This window comes from Schistocerca cancellata, chromosome 5, assembly GCF_023864275.1.
Source record: "Schistocerca cancellata isolate TAMUIC-IGC-003103 chromosome 5, iqSchCanc2.1, whole genome shotgun sequence".
NCBI classification, from domain to species: domain Eukaryota; kingdom Metazoa; phylum Arthropoda; class Insecta; order Orthoptera; family Acrididae; genus Schistocerca; species Schistocerca cancellata.
Window position 1 is genome coordinate 322601721 of NC_064630.1, and position 21190 is coordinate 322622910.

General features: G+C 40.1%; 1 protein-coding gene across 2 annotated transcripts in view; it reads right to left on the reverse strand.

Moving 5' to 3' along the window:
• Positions 1-21190, reverse strand: part of LOC126187377 (anaphase-promoting complex subunit 5) — a 148020-nt gene that overhangs the window by 32937 nt on the left and 93893 nt on the right. For both annotated transcript variants that reach the window (XM_049928425.1, XM_049928427.1), the window contains 7 exons: positions 18814-19045; positions 10343-10502; positions 7790-7977; positions 7560-7674; positions 7344-7472; positions 1881-2117; positions 1579-1772 (listed from right to left, as the gene is read on the reverse strand). In XM_049928425.1, coding sequence (XP_049784382.1) covers positions 1579-1772; positions 1881-2117; positions 7344-7472; positions 7560-7674; positions 7790-7977; positions 10343-10502; positions 18814-19045 — 1255 coding nt within the window. The remainder of the gene's footprint in view (positions 1-1578; positions 1773-1880; positions 2118-7343; positions 7473-7559; positions 7675-7789; positions 7978-10342; positions 10503-18813; positions 19046-21190) is intronic.

Consider the following 21190-nt stretch of genomic DNA (forward strand, 5'->3'; position numbering starts at 1 on the left):
CCGCTACGGTCGCAGGTTCGAATCCTGCCTCGGGCATGGATGTGTGTGATATCCTTAGATTAGTTAGGTTTAAGTAGTTCTAAGTTCTAGGGGACTGATGACCTCAGCTGTTAAGTCCCATAGTGCTCAGAGCCGTTTGATTTTTTTTTCTACACATTTTGCTGATGGCAAACACTAGTATGAGCACTGTCTTTATTGTGTACGAAAAGATGTGGGTTTTAAGGGAGAGGGTAAGGAGTCATTCCAATCCCAGGAGCGGAAAGACTTACCTTAGGCGGACGAAAGGACAGGTATACACTCACACACACACACATATCCATCTGCATATATACAGACACAGGCAGACATATGTAAATGCATTTACATATGTCTGCCTGTGTCTTTATATGTGCGGATGGATATCCCCCTAAGGTAAGTCTTTCCGCTCCCGGGATTGGAATGACTCCTTACCCTCTCCCTTAAAACCCACATCCTTTCGTCTTTCCCTCTCCTTCCCTCTTTCCTGATGAAGCAACCTCGGGTTGCGAAAGCTTGAAATTTGTGCAGTAGTGGGATACAATCATATCCTTTGTTGGATTAACGGTTCTTACCAGCCAAAATTACAAAAAACTAACTGAAAATTAAAACAACAAAAAATTCCTGGAATTCTAAAAAATTCCCAGGTTTTTCCCTGTTTTCTCCCGGATAATAAAAATTCCCGGGTATTTCCCGGATCTCCCGGTTGTCCCGGGTCATATACACCCTGATTTATAGTTTGTATCTAAACGCTACTCTTAATTGTCCTTTTCCTCTAAAGTATAATTACAATACTGATGAACTCATTGCAGTTATAGATTCAGCTACTACTACCATTACCACAACTGAACTTGCGAGCCAGGTGGAGCAGAGGTAACATATTAAACTAGCATTCAGGTTGGTAGGTCAAATTCTAGCCTGGCCATATAGATTAAGGTTTTCCATGCTTTCCCTAAATCACTTAGGTGAATGACAGGATGGTTCCTTTGAAAAGGATGACTCATTTCCTTCCTCTATCTTTATCTCTAACAATCTTGTCATCAAAGGGATGTTAAATCATTCTTTCAGTACTGAAATACCTATTTCCATCAAAGATGGCGGCAACAAAACGCTGTAAGTACATAGTTTTTTTTTCATCTGTAGTGTGTGTGCAGTTACAAATCATAAGCTCATGGCAGGCTGCAACCCAGACGGCACCACACTTCTCTGTTGCTACTACCTGTCAATCAGAAGGTCTTTTTTCTTTCTTTTTTCAATCTTAAGTATGAACCTTGATTTGGGACACTGTTGGCTCATTTGCTATGTCTACAGTACTGTACTAAGTGCTTTGCTGAACTGTTTTTACTACATTAAGCCCAGTGTGGAAATGTTACCTTATGCCATGTGGATATGACAGGTGGCTACAGGGTGGAAGGTTGTTTTTATGAGGTGTGTCACATCTCATTCAATGTGGCTTATACTACTGTAGTGAAATCATTAAAAATAGACACTCACATTGATATTCTTTCAGTCTAACGAAACACTAGCAAACCAATCTCAGTCTATAACTAAACCATCACTGACCTTAGTCTGCTTTCCCATTTATTTACTGCTTCTAATTGAGAAACAGCCTGCTCAGCTTCCTGCCATTTTCCTGTGTGCATTGCTCGTGTGAAAGTTAAAATTTGTTCTGAAAATATCCATGCATGAGATATTGGCTCATGCGGAAAATTTTCACGGGCAAAATCGAGTAGTAATGTTGCAACATTATACTCTCCCTGAAAATATATTTGAACAGTTATGTAGGTTAATTCTAATACAAGTGGTTTAAGAAAGCATCTTACACGTTTTGCACTGAAATTTCAGAAGCAAGGAGATTTAATTACCTGTTCTGTGAGAAAATTTATGACATTGCAGACTGCCAAACATGTGCCTTCACCACTGTAAGACTGAACGCCTTGGGCTGGATGAGACATATTCAGATGTAAAAGAAGCTGGCTTGAAATTAGTGTCATTTCAGTTTTACCATAAAGACACCAAAGTCCAGCTTTCTGTGCATAGCTGTTTGCTATTAAATCAATGATTGAATGTTGATAGTTCAGGACATCACTTTTCATGAGTAGCTGTTAATTATTAGACAAAACATAAAAAAGTTTTCCTTTGGAATATATTGAACTTATATTAAAAGAAGGTGCTTACAATAACACAGGCTTATTAACACCATTAGTAACTAGGTGAATCAATCAAAGAATGGAAACACCACTGAATGGCAGACAGAAACATTAAAATGCAGAGGTCACGACAATGATTTCTTGTTTGTTTTCAGACAAGAAAATTACACACACTTCTTTTTAAGCTTTTGATACTGCACAGAGATTTTTTAGTTTTATTTTTTAACAATGGGTTTCAGATGTATATGTAAAATAATTATGTCTATTATTTGGGTATATAAGAAACAGAATACCAGGAAATATGTTCAGGACTGATTTTTGACTAGATTCAGGAGGGCTTCGGAAACTGGCTGAATTACAAGTAGCAAGGATGTACAATGACATCCAGGGGAGGACAAGAAGGGAGAGAGAATTGTGGGATAATGTACATCTTTTATAAATAAGTAAGATGACATCATCAGTTTACAGGGGATAGGAATTTCTGAAAAAGGAGGCGAACTTCATTATCAGAATTTCACAATAACAATGAAATAATCACACCATCAGCTGAATTACTTTTATTATTGTTAGTAACAATGGGCGAGCCAGCCTAGAAATTTTCTGAGCCAACAGACCCACAGAGCTTTAAAAATTCTGAACATTCAATACTTACATGGGGTTGTTGGCAATGGTAAGAATGGGGGGGAGGGAGGGAGAAACTGGAGAGAGAGGGGGGGATGGAGAGAGAGGAGAGAGGGAGAGATATATGACACCAAAGATATGACACCAATTGGGCTACTTGAGCGTCAATTTCAGTACTAACTTTATTAAGCAGCTTATCACTTGGTTTCATGGGGCTGAGTGGGTCCAGTTCCCGAACATCCAATGCGGAAAATTCTGAGGTGATCACAGAGAATCAAACACCAATCACTAGACGTTATAGGTGGGCAATGAGAAAGTAAGAAAGTAAGCATGTCTTATGATTTGTAATTTGGTTTTTAATGTTATTAATGCTCGATTTGAGTTTTTATGCTTAAGACACTTTTTTCAAGCAAATGCTGTGGCAGATGGTGGCCCACAAATCACTTAGCGAGATGGAGGGGCAGGCCTGTGAAGACTACCAAGTAAATATAAATGAACAGCATAATGACTGTACCCCCCCCCCCCCCCCCCCCCCCCCCCCCCCATGAATGAACCATGGACCTTGCCGTTGGTGGGGAGGCTTGCGTGCCTCAGCGATACAGATAGCCGTACCGTAGGTGCAACCACAATGGAGGGGTATCTGTTGAGAGGCTAGACAAACGGGTGGTTCCTGAAGAGGGGCAGCAGCCTTTTCAGTAGTTGCAGGGGCAACAGTCTCGATGATTGACTGATCTGGCCTTGTAACACTAACCAAAACGGCCTTGCTGTGCTGGTACTGCGAACGGCTGAAAGCAAGGGGAAACTACAGCCATAATTTTTCCCGAGGGCATGCAGCTTTACTGTATGATTAAATGATGATGGCATCCTCTTAGGTAAAATATTCCGGTGGTAAAATAGTCCCCCATTCGGATCTCCGGGCGGGGACTACTCAGGAGGACGTTGTTATCAGGAGAAAGACAACTGGCGTTCTACGGATTGGAGCGTGGAATGTCAGATCCCTTAATCGGGCAGGTAGGTTAGAAAATTTAAAAAGTGAAATGTATAGGTTAAAGTTAGATATAGTGGGAATTAGTGAAGTTCAGTGGCAGGAGGAACAAGACTTTTGGTCAGGTGAATACAGGGTTATAAATACAAAATCAAATAGGGGTAATGCAGGAGTAGCTTTAATAATGAATAAAAAAATAGGAATGCGGGTAAGCTGCAACAAACAGCATAGTGGACACATTATTGTGGCCAAGATAGACACGAAGCCCACACCTACTACAGTAATACAAGTTTATATGCCAACTAGCTCTGCAGATGATGAAGAAATTGATGAAATGTATGACGAGATAAAGAAATTATTCAGGTAGTGAAGGGAGATGAAAATTTAATAGTCATGGGTGACTGGAATTCGACAGTAGGAAAAGGAAGAGAAGGAAACATAGTAGGTGAATATGGATTGGGGCTAAGAAATGAAAGAGGAAGCTGCCTGGTGAAGCAATACTGACCCTACGACTTATCTTAGAAGCTAGATTAAGGAAAGGCTAACCTACATTTCTAGCATTTGTAGACTTAGAGAAATCTTTTGACAATATTGACTGGAATACTATCTTTCAAATTCTGAAGGTGGCAGGGGTAAAATACAGGGAGCATAAGGCTATTTACAATTTGTATAGAAACCAAATGGCAGTTATAAGTGTTGAGGGGCGTGAAAGGGAAGCAGTGGTTGGGAAGGGAGTGAGACAGGGTTGTAGCCTCTCCCCGATGTTATTCAATCTGTATATTGAGCAAGCAGTGAAGGAAACAAAAGAAAAATTCGGAGTAGGTATTAAAATCCATGGAGAAGAAATAAAAACTTTGAGGTTCGCCGATGACATTGTAATTCTGTCAGAGACAGCAAAGGACTTGGAAGAGCAGTTGAACGGAATGGATAGTGTCTTGAAAGGAGGATATAAGATGAACATCAACAAAAGCAAAATAAGGATAATGGAATGTAGTCGAATTAAGTCGGGTGATGCTGAGGGTATTAGATTAGGAAATGAGGCACTTAAAGTAGTAAAGGAGTTTTGCTATTTGGGGAGCAAAATAACTGATGGTGGTTGAAGTAGAGAGGATATAAAATGTAGACTGGCAATGGGAAGGAAAGCGTTTCTGAAGAAGAGAAATTTGTTAACATCGAGTATTGATTTAAGTGTCAGGAAGTCGTTTCTGAAAGTATTTGTATGGAGTGTAGCCATGTATGGAAGTGGAACATGGACGATAAATAGTTTAGACAAGAAGAGAATAGAAGCTTTCGAAATGTGGTGCTACAGAAGAATGCTGAAGATTAGATGGGTAGATCATGTAACTAATGAGGAGGTGTTGAACAGGATTGGGGAGAAGTTTGTGGCACAACTTGACTAGAAGAAGGGATCGGTTGGTAGGACATGTTCTGAGGCATCAAGGGATCACCAATTTAGTATTGGAGGGCAGCGTAGAGGGTAAAAATCGTAGAGGGTGACCAAGAGATGAATACACCAAGCAGATTCAGAAGGATGTAGGTTGCAGTAGGTACTGGGAGATGAAGAAGCTTGCACAGGAGAGAGTAGCATGGAGAGCTGCATCAAACCAGTCTCTGGACTGAAGGCCACAACAACAACAACAACAACAACAATTACTGTAATGCCACAGTAAATGGAAGTTGATTTTGCTTTACTGTTTGCCAGAAGAAAAGCAAAATTTATAAATGGAAATTGATTTTGCTTCAGTGATTGTCAGAAGAAAAGCAAAATTTATAAAACCTGAGAACTTTTTTATTAGAATTTTCATTTCATCAAAGCATTTAACCAATAATTTCACGAACAAAAATAAGTATTTAAAGGTTTTATTATGTAATTGAGGTGGGGAAGGGAAAGGAACACATTTTGCTTGCTGATTATCTTGCATATGGTAGAAACTAACTGGAATCTTTCACACAGCAAAGACGTGAGTGTAGCCTAACAGGGAAGTGAGCAGAATCTGAATCTCTTGTAATGAAAAAGTGCAAGAAAGTAATTATAAACATGATTCAGGATGATATATGTTGATTCTAAGGGATTCACTTAGAAACCATTTACAGTACATCTGGCTCACTAAGCTCGATGAAGAATTGAATATTGAAAGCAACACAATAAGCTTTACTAATACCTTCAGTTGCAAGAACTAGTATGGTCTGGATCAAACATGAATGCAAAAGAACATACAGAGAGACAAGAAAATTATATTCTATAGGAATACAAGATGTAAACTGAAAAACTGAAATGTTTAAACTGTAGGCACTTGAGGAAAACGGTGAGGCAGTACAGTGAACATCCACTGACCTGTTACTGCCCCACAGATGCTAGAGTGAACATCTTTTACAGAGGTGAGAACTGTTTATACTGAGTAAGAAAGAACTGACAAATAACAAATGACAAAAACAGAACCCAAATTATAGCAATTAACAGTGACCAACATGGGACTGCGAGATTGAAGAGAGTCTGGTGACAAAAATTATTATAGTAGAAGTAACTTGATGGAATACAAACAATGATCAACGAGTCAGATCACCACCCACATTTAAGATGACATTTTAATGGCAAACAGACACACAATGAAATTTTTGTCTCTTATAAAACTGGTTATGGAGATATGGGCCCTATGTATTCCATCGCAGTGTGGAAAACCCTCACGATATAAAAAGTGAGATGGCTGCTCAGGCTCTCTTTAGACCAGAAATTTGCCCCAGTATATGCACGTGCGTCCTATAGCAGTGCATGACTTAAGTTGTTATATCCAAAATGTGAGTGTATGTCTGTGCATGTAAAGTTTCTACTTTGAAGGATGACATCACATCTCATTCGTTTGTCCATCTGCCATCTCATTTGTTTGTCCACCCGCCATTAACTTCTTTATTTTTAAGGTGAGCAGTAGTTGCAAATATCTTTATGTTAGTTTAGTTAAAACAAATCTACAGAAGCCCACTGATGCGACTCAATAATTTAGTAGTGTGTAATACAATAGATGAAAGGAATAAAACGTTAAAGTTGAGCCACTGTACACCGTTTGACACTACAGACAACCAATACGCATTGTGTCTCAGAATATTCTTTGAATGAGGAATTAAAAATTTCAGGAATTTATGTTCATTGTTAATGTGAACTAGTTTCATACCAAACCACATTTACTGGGCAGTTTCTCGTTTTCTTCAACACCAGACTGTGTGGGGAGAATGAAATTGTTGGAATACTGGCAAATAGATAAACCACTTTTGGTGTATGTTACATATTGTTGCATGAATCAGTAACTATAATCTATATACTGTACAACAACATATGCAGCTGTTTAACTAGTCTGTCCAGAAGCCAAAGCATTTGAGTTAATGAAAAAACTAATAAAAGAGTCTGACATCATGGAAAAGTGATGGATCCTCTATCAAATATTGAATTTATGCACCAAAACTTAGCATCTATAACCAACCTTAACATGAAGGGACAAAAAGAAGTGAGACATAAGGGAGGAAGCAAGAATACATATTCAAGGTCACCAAAATTAAGGCCTACAGAATCTCATACTTACTTCAAAAACCAAAGAGGGTTTCCCAGCAGTGACTGCTGCATATTGGGCAAATGATTGGATGCCAAGTGATGTTAGGTAACTCAAAGACAAGTCACTACTTTTTGCTATAGATCGTGCTATTAAAATATCCTGTCAAAATAAAGACAAATCAATCATTGCAATCATGCCAGTGTAACAGAAAGTTACTAAAACAAAAACATTTTGCAACTCACAAACCTTATTTTCATCACTCAAATTGTAGAGCCATGCAAGAGCATGTTGTAGACAAATATTATCATTAGCCTCCTGGGCTAACATAATTGCTTCCTTTAGTGCTGACAGTGCCTCTTTCCTACAAAATGGCTGAAATTATTACATGACATTTACATAATATTTGTAAGTAAACGTAGAAATGGAAAAAGTTTCTGCTTTCCTGTTAGTAATTCCAAATTCTAATGTACACACACCTATAGCCAAAGTGTGCGTAGAGTATGGTTAAATTCAGAGCAGCAAATCTGAATCCTCTGTTTTTCTCATCTTGATTATTTGTTTTGCTATCATTTGTATTGGTATTTCTGTCAAAGCAATGAAACAAACTATCAACAGCTCCACAAAATTCATTCACTCGGGCACAGTTCAGGTAACTCAAATAATGCTGCAAATCATTAAAGAAAGATCAGTTTGGCAATTCTAATAATTTGAAAATTAAAAAAAAAAGATGAAATAAAAATAAGATCATTAACCAACATTTGGCAAATCTACAATAAAATATTAAACATAAACAAATAAACAGCTATGTATGTATTGTTCTCATTCATCCATTTGGCTTTACAAACACAGCAAGGTTGATAAATCATAATGATTTAGGTTACATAGGTCTTGCTTGCTATTGTAATACACTCAAGTAGAATAATAAGGTCTCTACACTAAATCTTTTGTTATTATGAAGATTGCTACTGGTATTTGATTTCTTAACTGAGGGTCATGTCCCATACAGTGCAATGCCACTTTGTACTATTTTTGTGTTGTAATTTTTGTTAAATAAATGCTGTTTCTTCAACATAAAAAATTGTGCATCTGTAAAACTGGCCTGCTTGGACTGCTAACCAGAATTACGTTGGATATGTTTGGAGTTTAGAAATCTTGTGCACTTGTTAATTAAATGCCTATCTTATTTCTAAAGCAGTTTGGAAATTTTTACCCACATTTATACTGTGATTGTCTCTCCAATCTATGTTCTTGACTGCACATAAACAGTGTTTAACCAACACTAAACTATTATCCACAATAGTCATAGAAACTGTGTGCCCTTTTGGGGGTGGGGAGTGGGCGACACACTTCTGGGTTGGGGGCACTTCTGGGTTAGGGGTGCTCAATAATAAGGTTATCAGCGCCCATACAAAATTAGTGGAAACAAATGCAGTTAAAATGGAGAAAAGGCGAAAAAAAGCAATCTGATATGAAACTGCATTCACTTTCCCCCAATCTCATCCATGATAACCCGCTCACAGTAGCTCACATCATGAAAGACAGCATTAGAATTGTTAAGATGTTTTAAAACTGTTAAGTAAATCTATATAAGACCAGAGGAAAACTAAAATAGATTCACAGGAATATGTGGCTGGCTAATCATTTATAAAAAAGAAAAAACCATGGATGAGATAGCCATCTTGATAACACATTAAAAACATCATACTAAAATTTTAGGGAACAAGCTGGACAATTGTTGCTGAGAGCCCCAAACCCACAAATGCCCACTCAGGATGGGGCCTATGCGTAGGCAAGCGAGAAGGGCCTCACCCCACTTGTTTGACTGAAAGGAGGTACACCATGGCCACAGTGAACTTTACTAGATGCAACTTATTGTCTTTTATTACCAGCCACTCGTCTTCCCATCGACATATGACTCTGTGCTTCAACAGCGAGGTGAAATCGTGTAGGGGGACTGCCCACTGAAGTATCTGAGGGTTAGGACTTCTTGGCTGATACATCTGCCCTTTCATTCCCCTTAATACCCACATGCCTCGGCACCCAATAGAAAGATACCTTCGTCCCAGCCTTTGTAGGTGGAGGAGAGTGTTCTAGATATTCTGGACTATTTTATTTGCTTGCTACAAGCATTGTAGAGTGTGAAGGGCACAAAGGGTGTCAGAACAGGCACAGAATTTAGCAGTCGAAACACGTCTCATCTGCTCCAGTGCGCGCAAGATCATGTATAATTCTGTGCCGAAAGCAGTAAGGTCTTGAGGCAGCTGGATCTTGCCAAAATTATGGAAAAACACCAGAGTAACCAATGGAGTCCCCATTCAGACTCAAGCTTATATCCAGCTACAGAGTTGTGATGCTCAGATAAATTGTCATAAAATAATGCATTAAAAACACATGCAGGAGAGCAGCCTCTCCTGTACTGCACTAAATCTAAAATTAATTTGGGCCTCTGAAGTAACCAGGGTGGCAGGCAGTTAAAACCCTGGATTTGGGGCTGTACTCACTCCACACAAAAGTGATGCTAGCACACACTGCATGCAGATCACAAATGGCTTTGTCACTCATGGACAATTGGAGATAAGGCATTCCAGGGATGGATGAGCAACAGTGTGGTATGCTGGTATATTTGGAGCAGAGAGGAATTTACATGCCGGACACACCACAATATATAAACTGTATTACAGTAACTGGAGATCCAGGTTAAAAATTTAAATACTGTTGCAACTGGGGTCCAATTTGGTTTAAGTGACAGAAATGGTTCAACAAGTCATGCCTTTTAGCTAACAGTTTGAATTAGCTATTAATTATAGCCCCCTAATGGAGACACTTGAAATTTACTAAAATGCAGTAAAATAGCCCAATATATTTACAAATGGCATGGTTATACAGTGAATGTAATAGTGTTTGATGAATAACAAGAATGAATCAGTTGTCACAATACTCAAGAGTCTGAAACAGGGGTTCACTAACAAATCTTAATTTTACATTTTTTTTTTTTTTTTTAATTCTGCTGGCAACCAATAGTAATTTACCGCTTCTGCATAGTCCGGATTAGTCTGCAGTAGCTTTCTAATCTGTTCCTGCAGGCGAGATGGGGAAAGTGCTGCTGTCTCATTATTCTGCATAAGCGATGCCTGCTGTGCAATGAAGAGCTCAGCTTGTCTGCGTGACCAGTAAACACTGTTCATGGACCTGAGTTAAACAGAGTGATGAAGATTAAATTTTTGTGTGGCTAGATGTAAAAATATATTTAATTTACCTTAAGGACTAAAAACTGAAAGCTATATCATACATAGTATACATGGTGTATTCCATTGACAATGATGTTCCCTCTCTTTCTTTTCTATTTGCTTCAAGTACCTCTACTTTAGAAATGAATATAAAACTAGTTTTACAGTAGTACATCATTTCGAAACTCAGGAATCTCTCACCATTGAATGAAACAATAGACATAGAACTGATGGATCAGTAATATCTTTTGGCATGTACAAGTGGAGAGGATGCAGGCAGGTCACATGTAGTTCGGAAATAATGGATTGTTGATGGGCTAACATGAGGATGCCAGATGAAAGGAATTTTTGTCAGAGTTCTGTCCTTTTAAATGGGAAAAGCATATGGTGGTTCAGATGGTCTTTGAAGAAAAATACATGGGCAGTATGGTTAGGTACTAGTTGGAATCATTAAACCCATACAAGGATTATTACCGCATCAAAAAATTGTTGACACTGGCAATCTTAATCCTCCTGCTTGCATAATCACAGGTAACATCAAATTTTATTATGTTTAGTAATTTAATATGCTATACGTTTAATATATTTTACTAGTATTTTCATAAGAACTGATTCTGTTGTTTTGTTTTTTCATATACTTGAGGATGTGGTGTAATCACTGTTGTTTGATTTTCAGTAACAGTTTTTGTCAATTTTTCCAACAAAAAATGTTCTGATGTTAATTAGCTACACTGAGCAAACTGTAATACTGTTGAGACTATGGCATTAAATCAATCAAGAGACAAAATTAACGAAACTTTAATGTAGATTATATTTCACATTGCAGCAGTATCAACATTAGTTGCCCCCCCCCCCCCCCCTTTGACATGGTCACCAATACTGTATTTAAAAATACTGAAAAAGAAACACGGCTTTATTCCTACCTTTGTGAAGAGACTACTTATGACGAGTGTCCAAAAGATGCCCCAGGAAGTGTTGGCGAGACACTGTAGTGTATTAAGTTCTGTTTGAAACTTCTGTTTACAATGGAGTACATGAAGCAGTCATCAGATAAAATGACTAAGATAAGATAATAGCACTGACTACTAGTCCTAGAAAGTGACACATCTTTATTACTTAAGCATCTCATTACGTAAATAAAGGTCCAGTAGTGGATACAATGTTCAGCAAATGCTGAAGTGCATTACACATGTTGTGAAAGTAGTGAAATGGAGGCCATAGGCGAGGGCCAAAGATTGCGCCTCCCTCATTGGACCCTGTCAATAGCTTTCCACAACTCATGTTTGAAGATCTATTACAGATGCAAAAGTTTTCAACATTTAGGGAAGGTGAGACTGTAGAGAGCCCATGGCATCTATAAGTCAGTTAACTTAAAGAATGGTTATACTCAAATGAAGCCTTGAGAAACTCTATTTTCCTGTGTGTGGGGAAGACTGTGAAAAGTGCCAATTGGAACACAGAATGACTGTTGAGACAAAAAATTCCAGATAAAAACCAGGAGGGCACCTCTGAAACTCCACAATGAACAATATGAAGCTGTCATGTGATGCCTGTGTCCTACACTTTCACATGGGGGGGGGGGGGGGGGTGAAGCTGGCAGATGCCACACAAATTAGATGGTCAGTTGGTCATTTGTACATCAACCTTCTTAGAATTCACAGTGTAATTTCGTTTTGGGACAACACATCACTCATTAGTTCACAAATCATTTGAACCACTTGCATAAAATATTTGTAAAGCATATGAGTAGATAGCTGTCCAACACCTGAAGTTTTCTCTTGGTTCCAAAATCAGGCTAATTATGCCTCTAGCCCACTGAGGAGGGTACTCTTTGTTATGCCACATGCGATTAAAAAGTGCAAGAATATGACCACTGTATTTTATTAAGGATAAACAATACAGCATCCAGACATGTACAGGATCACGACCTGGCCATGTATGGAATTACACCAATGAAGGTGGAGTTCCCATTCATTGCATTAGTCATGGTATGGTTCTGGTAGCTGAGAACTGAATAAGTCCTCTCCATTGGCCTTTACGAAGTTGGAAGGCAGGAGTGTAACTTTCAGAGATTCATGTTAAGTGTGTTGCTAGATGCACAGCAAGAGGGTTATGATCAGACTGATGGCATCTTGATAGATATTCCAGCATTCTACAGGTAGCCATCAATACTGTGTAATTTGTCCAATATACAACAGGAAGAGATACTTGTCACCACAATAGTTACAAATCTTTCACAACATTCCTTCCTCTGCATTCTAATTAGACAGCAGGCCTGGGTTCAAAGTTTGTTGAAGACGATATGAGGATCAATTTATGGCTCTCAGGTCTGACACTGGATCACATTGTGTAACCCCCCCCCCCCCCCCCCCCAATATTTCTTTAATGCAACTGATTGACAATGTAAGGTGGTGGATTTGGTTACTGCTAGCAAGTAGCAACTTACTCGCCGGCAGTCACCATTTCCTGTTGTCTTGCAGTTGCCTCGAAGAAAAATGGTGGGATTTACACAAAATGATGCAGTGGCAAAACTGAGAGCCATATACTGAACAAATTTGACAGGAAACCCCGAAGAGTCAATACGTGTAGTCCTTGTTTTTGTTTTTGTTTTGTTTTGTTTTAGGGTCCAAAAAACAACTAGGGTCAAACACACCCATGCCAGAACTATAGAACACAAAGACAAAGAGAGGAATTAAAAATGACTGCTTTTTAATCCCAATTGACGGAAGAGAAGACAGCTAAAAATAGGGATGTGGAAATAAGGTAACACCACCTGCTGACAGATGGTAACACAGGGATCATCGGAGAGAATGTAAGAACTAGTGGACTGAGGTATGAGGACTGTAGCCTTGGTAACAGTGTGAGTGGTCTTGTTTCCTGACAGACCGACGTGACCAGAAACCCACATAACTATGACTGTGGCTCCATCACGAGTGAGCAAGTGACAGTTTTCCCGGACCCGTTGAACTAAGGTATGGTTGGTGTACAGCACACAGAGGCTTTGAAGGGCACTGAGAGAGTCGGATCACATGACGCAATTGAAAAGCCTGTGTCACCAGATATACTGCCTGGCCTGATACAGGGCGAAGAACTCTGCTGTAAAGACTCCAGAGGCCGATAACGGAAAACTTCGGTGCCAATGACGAAGGCACACCTGACACCATGGTCAGTCAGAGAGCCATCAGTGAGCAAAAAGGCACTATCGCAAAGTTCTGCGCGAAGGTGGTGAAACTGACAGTGATAGAGCAAGGCTAGAGTAGTTTCCTTGGAAGCGAATAAAGGTCAAGGTGAACATGGGCAGCCACGTGAAGCCAAGGTGGTGAAGGATTCTCACCCACTGGGAAAGTTGTTGGTAGCGTGAAGTTAAGCTGCTGGAGCAAGAGCCGAAAGTGAACGCCAGGAGATAACAGAGAAGAGGGACGCACACCATACTGGCAATCAAAGGAGTGATCGAAGGAGGAGGCATAGGATGGGTGACCACATGTGGCAGACAAACGGCATGGTGATATGACAGTGGTAGTTCGGCAGCTTCTGCATACAGACTCTCAACCGGGCTAGTGTAAAAGGCGCCAGTGGCCAAATGGATGCCACAATGATGGATAGTATTGAGACAGCATAAGAAGGATGGATGTGCAAATGCATAAACGAAACACTCATAGTCCAGTTTCAAATGGACACGGGACCGGTACAAATGGAGGAGGGTGGTGTGATCTGCTCCCCAGGAAGTACCACTGGGGACAAGTAGGACACTGAGGGACCACATACAGTGGGTGGCTAGGTAAGACTTGGGAGGACCAAGAAAGTTTCCTATCGAGTATGGGCCCCAGGAATTTCGTAGTTTCAACAAATGGAAGAGCAACAGGCCCAAGACGTAAAGACGCTGCAAGAAACCAATTGCCCTGCCAAAAATTTATACAAATGGTTTTGTCAGTGGAAAAACGAAAGCCATTGTCGATGCTTCATGAGCAAAGACATCGCTCAATGAGACAAGTCTGTGGATAACTGCAATAGGAGGCAAAATCATCAACGAAAAGAGAGCCAGAGATGCCCGGCTGCAGACAGGCCATTATAGGGTTAATGACAATAGGAAAGAGGACGACACTCAGGATGGAAGCCTGAGGCACACTGTTTTCCTGGAAAAAGGTGTCTGACAAGGCAGAACCAACACATATCTTGAAAACTCAATCCCTTAAAACTTCCTGAAGGAACAGGGCATGCCGCCATGGAAGCCCCACTTGTAGAGAGTACGGATGATACCAGTCCTCTAGCAGGTGTCACAGGTTTTCTCTAAATTGAAAAACACAGCCGCGGTCTGGGATTTCCACATAAAACCATCCATGACATGGTTGGACAGTGACGAGACGGTCAAGAGCATGCTCGAAATGCACACAGCACAGTGGTTAGTAAATTAAAAGACTCGAGCCACCATACCAGCCAGGCACGAATCATACATTCCATCACCTTGCAAACACAGCTGGTGAGAGAAATGGGGCAGTAGCTAAAAGGAAGGTGTTTGTCCTTAATAGGCTTAGGTATGGGTATGACAGAGGCTTCACGCCAGTGACTTGGAAGCACACCCCCTGCCCAGATGTGGTTGTACACATGAAGCAGAAAATGCTTGCCTGCAAGAGAAAGGTGCTGCAACATCTGAATGTGAATATCGTCTGGCCCTGGGGAAGAGGATCGGTATGAAGTGAGAGCAGGATCTAGCTCCCCCATAGTAAAGGTGGCAATGTAACACTCACGACTCTGAAAAGAAAAGGCTGTCCAAGCCTTCTCCGATTGTTTCCAATGGAGAAAGGTAGGGTGATAGTGGGAGGAGCTTGAAAGCTCCGCAAAATAGCAGCCCAAGGTGTTGGAGATAGCAATAGGGTCCTCTATGATGACATCTGCTACTGTCAGGCTGGAAATTGGAGAATGGATCTTGGTCCCAGAGAGCCAACGGAGGTTGGGCCACACAATGGAAGAGAGAGTGGAACTATTAAAAGAACTGTCTAATGAAATCCAGCTAGCTTTTTTGTTATCCCAAAGAATGTGAAGACACTGTGCATGCAACTGTTTATACTGAATGCAGTTTGTCATCATAGGATGATAGTTAAAAATGCAGTGAGCACATTTCCACGGACAAATCATGTTGCAGCATGCCTTAGTCCACCAAGGGACCAGGACATGGCGTGGTAAAGAGGAAGTGTGAGGAATGGAACATTTTGCAGCAGTAAGGATAATGTTTGTAAGATATTCTACCTGGTGATCAAACCGGGGAAATGGTACTCGTTGAAGGTCGCTAGGGAGGAGTAAAGCCTCCAGCTGTCCTTAGTAAGCTGCCATTTGGGTGTGCACGTAGGTGGGGTAGGAGTCAGCAAATGGATATGTGTGCACACATAGGTGGGGTCGGAGTCAGCAGGCAGATAGCACACGGGAAATGGTCACTCGAGTATGTGTCAGAGAGAATGGACCATTCGAGATGATGGGAAAGCTGGGCAGTGCAGAAGCATAGGTCCAAAGAGGTACATTTGGATTTCTGCCTTGGTCAGACCATCGAGCAGCCTAGTATAAATAACACTTCTGGAAGAATACAGAGATCTGTGGGCCTTGAAACGAACAGGGTAGCCGCTGAGATAAGCGGTTGTTGTGCTTGAGAATCAGAAGTAGTCTCCAAAAGCAAAGTGCCATTTTGTAAACAACAGCAGGATTTCAGAGGGCCAGCACTCGTATCAACACCTTTCTGAATAAGCAATGGATTTCCATTGCAAAGGACTGACTGTCTTCAGTACGTGAAACCACGAGGATCTCTGAAGTAGCTGGGAAGGCCTTTGAATTGGGAGCTTCATTCCGTTTACATCTGGTAGATGTGGCCTGCAAAGATGATGATTGGCTCATTGTGAGATAATTCTCCACGATTGCCAGCATCTCCAATGGTGCGCTCCTTCCAACTGAGTGCCCTGTTCAGAGGGTGGCTCACCTGCCTTAGGTGATTGTTTGCACCTCAGGTCACACTTCCAGAACACCCAACAGAGGGACCAATTGGCAATTTGGAAAGATGAAGGAACTCAGGCAATCACTCCTCCCTGGGCCTGGCCTGTACCAGGGGGTATGTGCGAACTCTAACTGTCGACCCGGGGCTACGAATTATGTGTTACCCGACTGGGTAACACATACGCGTCAGACATGTGGGCTGGCCTTTAGGAGTGCACAGGGAGGAAGAAGAAAACGAGGAGCCACAAACGCTGAAACTTAGGAAGGATAGGAGAAGGTGAATGAAGTAAGGAAACGAGGAATGAAAGACAGTGGTGGGACTGTTCTTGTGTCAGCTACTGAAAAAATGGAACACATTCCCAAAAACACCCCAGACATGTTTGCTAAGGGAGAGGGAAAAGGAATAGCACGAGGATAGCCATGCAGCATGGGAGGGAAAAAATGCTGCACAGGCTGGGGCCCTGTAGTAGCCAAGAGAAATCTGTCCTATAGGATACTGCTCCGTTAAGGAAGTGGCCGAGGTCCTTGCTGCAGATTAGAAAGGGTAATACGACAGAATAATCTGCTGTTTTTTCTCCTGAGTCACACTTGTGAGACCATTTGGGCCTAGTGTTGGAGAGGGACAAGTTCTTGTTGTAAGTGATACATTGGTTGTTACTTGTGAAAAATGTGATGTAATGTATACAGACTGTAAATGTCAGAATTAACTGTAACTTGATACTCAGAAAGAATACAAAGCACTTGTTTTTTATATGGAGCATTTTCGTGTATCAGCACAATCTACACTGATTGGTTTGCTCGTATAGCGGTGTTATGACAGGGCCAAAGATCATGCATTTGAAATGTTGCATCAGAGGCAGTAGATACAGTCTGAAACCACAATGCTAGATAACTATTTTCATTTTTCTGAGAGTGAATATTTGAAGGTCAGAATGAATGCATAAGTGTCCAGCCTCTTATCTTTTAGGCCTTCTGGATCCTGTGGACATAGTGAACTCTCTGTGTTTCATCCATTGGAATGAAAAGTCAAAATGAAAAACCATCCCATACACCAGTTAGAACGTCTTATGAAGTGCACTTCTGAGCACAAATGTCTGCTTGTGTCTGTGTATAAGCGGATGGATATGTGTGTGTGGGCGAGTGTATACCTGTCCTTTTTTCCCCCTAAGGTAAGTCTTTCCGCTCCCGGGATTGGAATGACTTCTTACCCTCTCCCTTAAAACCCATATCCTTTTGTCTTTCCCTCTCCTTCCCTCTTTCCCGACGAGGCAACCGTTGGTTGCGAAAGCTAGAATTTTGTGTGTATGTTTGTGTTTGTTTGTGTGTCTATCGACCTGCCAGCACTTTTGTTTGGTAAGTCTCATCATCTTTCTTTTTAAATATATCATGAAGTTTGTTACATAACAGTAGCACTCACAATTGGGCAGGTGGTGACCTGATTAATATAGCTTCATTTCTCTATATATCTATTGATGCAACTTCATTGTACTAGTCTTTCATTTGTTCTACAAAGAACAAGGTGTTTTTCTTTTTTAAATCACGTACTGTGCATCTGTTCTGGTAAAGACCAAATATTGTGTTGCTGTTGTTTCACTTTGATTCTCCAATGCTAAGGAAGCAAATGCCTTGGGACTGAATCTTTCTGCATTAAATTGAACTGATTCTGTTAGGCATTCACAGTGAGCTGACATCTCAGACACCAAGAGTGCATTTCCTGTGTGGTCAGTGGGCTACAGCCATACAAGTACTTTAAGACACCCCACAATGTGTTGGCTACCATACTGAGTTTTGGGAACATATGTATATCACACATGCCAGCAGCACACCTGGTGGGATGCATGCCATATTGAGCAACCTAACCCACACAAATCATGCTACTGATCAAAAATTTCAAAGCTTGTGTGTCACCTGTGCTAACAGGAACCAAAGTTTATTAGCCAAAAATGATGATCTGATGTAGGGATTGGAAGAACGACCAAATTTGCAGACCTGGGTCGAATACTGTCTACACAAAAAGAAACAACCACTTTTCATGGATCGGAAGGGAAGAATAGACAGGGGGAAGGGAATGGAGGGGATGGGAAGGAGGCAGAGTGGCATGGGGTAACAAGAAATGCCGTCTCTCTGAGCCCATGCTTGCCACACACATACTCATGAGAGATTTGTGAGCTCACATGTGGGAACAGAAGACAAACAATAAAAAATTATAACTGCACAAAAGTCATGAACTCAACTCCAAAACCCCTGATGTAACAAACACAGGAATAATAAGAAAATATATTCTATTGTATGTTTACCCAATATCCTTGAGGCTTATGTCCTCAAAATTTGCTCTAGGTCCTTTTGTACCGAGAGGGGTCACAGGAGTATCAAAAGTTGTCTGACAAGAGACAGAGCTGTCTACACTTTCTACAGTCAGTCGGCCAGAAAATGCTCCTTGACAATACTCCTTGAACACCTGGTAGACTGATACAACCTGGGAGAATGAAAGTTTCTCAAAGTGCAATATGATGCGTCTCAAGTAAAGCCCTGGAACACAAAATATGTACATAAATAAATACGCCACACTGATGGACAGTGTTCAGTCTACTTCAGTTAAAACTTACAGGCTGAGAGGCTGTGGTCAATATATAAAACTATTTCCTAATGTCTTATCTCTGACTGCAAGTGACATCTTTGGAGTTAAAAAAAATCAATTGCATCAAGGGCACCACCATTCCTCAGGTTTACTGATTGCATAATTATCTCTGGATGCCACCATCGTCCTCAATTAAAAGTAATCAATTATCATTCTGTTGGTGCAAAGTTGACATCCATATTTTATCTAACTTAACATCATCTTTTCTATTAAAATTATTATGATTTTTGTAGATATCTGTGGCGTCTCTATACATGTGCCCATGATAAGACATTCTTTGTTAAAATGTTCACCTCTCGGAATTTTTTCACGTGGTTTCTATCTTGGAAAATATGTTTTGCTATGGCTGATTTGTCAGTATGCCCCAGGTGACAGCTCCTTTAGTTTGGCTAAATAGGTATCACCACTTCTTTTTGTGGTTTCAACGTACATTCACTCACAATTACAAGGAATTTTACATCGCCCAGGTATTGCTCACAGATGCCGAACATCTTTTATCTTCTTATTGGATGTAGAGATAGTTTCAACCCCATACTCAGCCAACACTTTCCCAATGTGATTGTAACTTTGTTAATAAATGGGAGGAAACCTTTCCCATTTGGCAACCACTGTTCCTCATTAGTTCTGGCTTTCTCTCTTCTTGGATAGTGTGTGCCTGATCACCTCATTACTGGTGTAATGATTTTTCTTGAAAGCTGACTAAGTGATTGAGCTCATCTTGTAATTAGATTAGCTCACAAATTTTACTAGCCCTATCCATGAAGGTTTTAGTTACACATCTTGTTGATTTTAGGTGATGGGTGGAGTCCTTATGTGTGCGTACAATTAGTGACTGTAGCTTTTCTGTACAATGTATGGCCCAGAGTGCCGTTCTTTTTTAATTACAGACACTTCCAGAAAAATTAAGTTGTCCAGTGTTCTCTTTTCCAATGTAAATTGCATTTTTGGGTTGATACTACTGATACGTATCAAGAAGACATAATCACGTGCGCACATACAGAGAGGCCATAGAAGTATACAAACACTGCAATAATTTTAACAGAAAGGAAAAATGTGTTCCATTAGACAAAATAGAAATGTTGAATTTACGCCAATAAAATAACAATCAATTACTTTTAATCAAGAACAATGGTGCCATCTGAATACAATTAAGGAATCAACATCATGTTACAAATGGTGGGGTTCTGTATACAGCTCTATAAAGAGTACCTGATCAAGTTGCCGTTTTACCTCTGAAGGTGCTTCCTGCAGTCAGTGAAGAAAAGTTAGGGATCAGTTTCATATACTGATCATGGTGTTTTAGTCAGGAAGATATACCTAAGTAAACTGTCTAATTTAAGTAACTATGACAAAAATTAATATGTGCTCATTCCCATCCTCTGCACCATATTTGATCATCAGATACAATATTTTTCATAGCACATCAAATCTCTGACACGGGAACACCATAGCATCTGTTCATTAATTACAAAGCAACCTAATTCAAAGCAGATTGCCATAAAGTGTGACATATTATTAATTTTTATTTTCATACTAAGAAACTGATACATTATTTTGAGACAATAGGACCAATTTGACAAAGATCCCTCCCATCTACACCAACATAACTGTAGCTAGTTTGTGATACAATTTAAGAGACACTAGTATGACTTTACAGACTTCATACTATATTCGCAGAATTACTGTACAAATAACCACATTTTGTCTTGGCATGCCTCTTAATATTGTAATTTAATCATTATTTTTAATATTCTAACCACATCTGCACTTCAGCAATGGTTAGAGATCAGTAAATGAATTGAAAGCTGCCAACCAGTTGCAACAAAAGGTGGTTTCATTCAACATTTGACTATGGTTGCGATGAATGTAAACAAGACTACTTCAAAATACATGTAATTAAAATTTTGCATTGGGAAAATACCAAATAATGAATCGATCTGACATTCGTTCAGTGGAAATATGCTGTTGGTGCATGTCAATGTATATGATGATGTTTTAGTTTTAATTACATGTATTTCTGAAGACTAGTTTACATC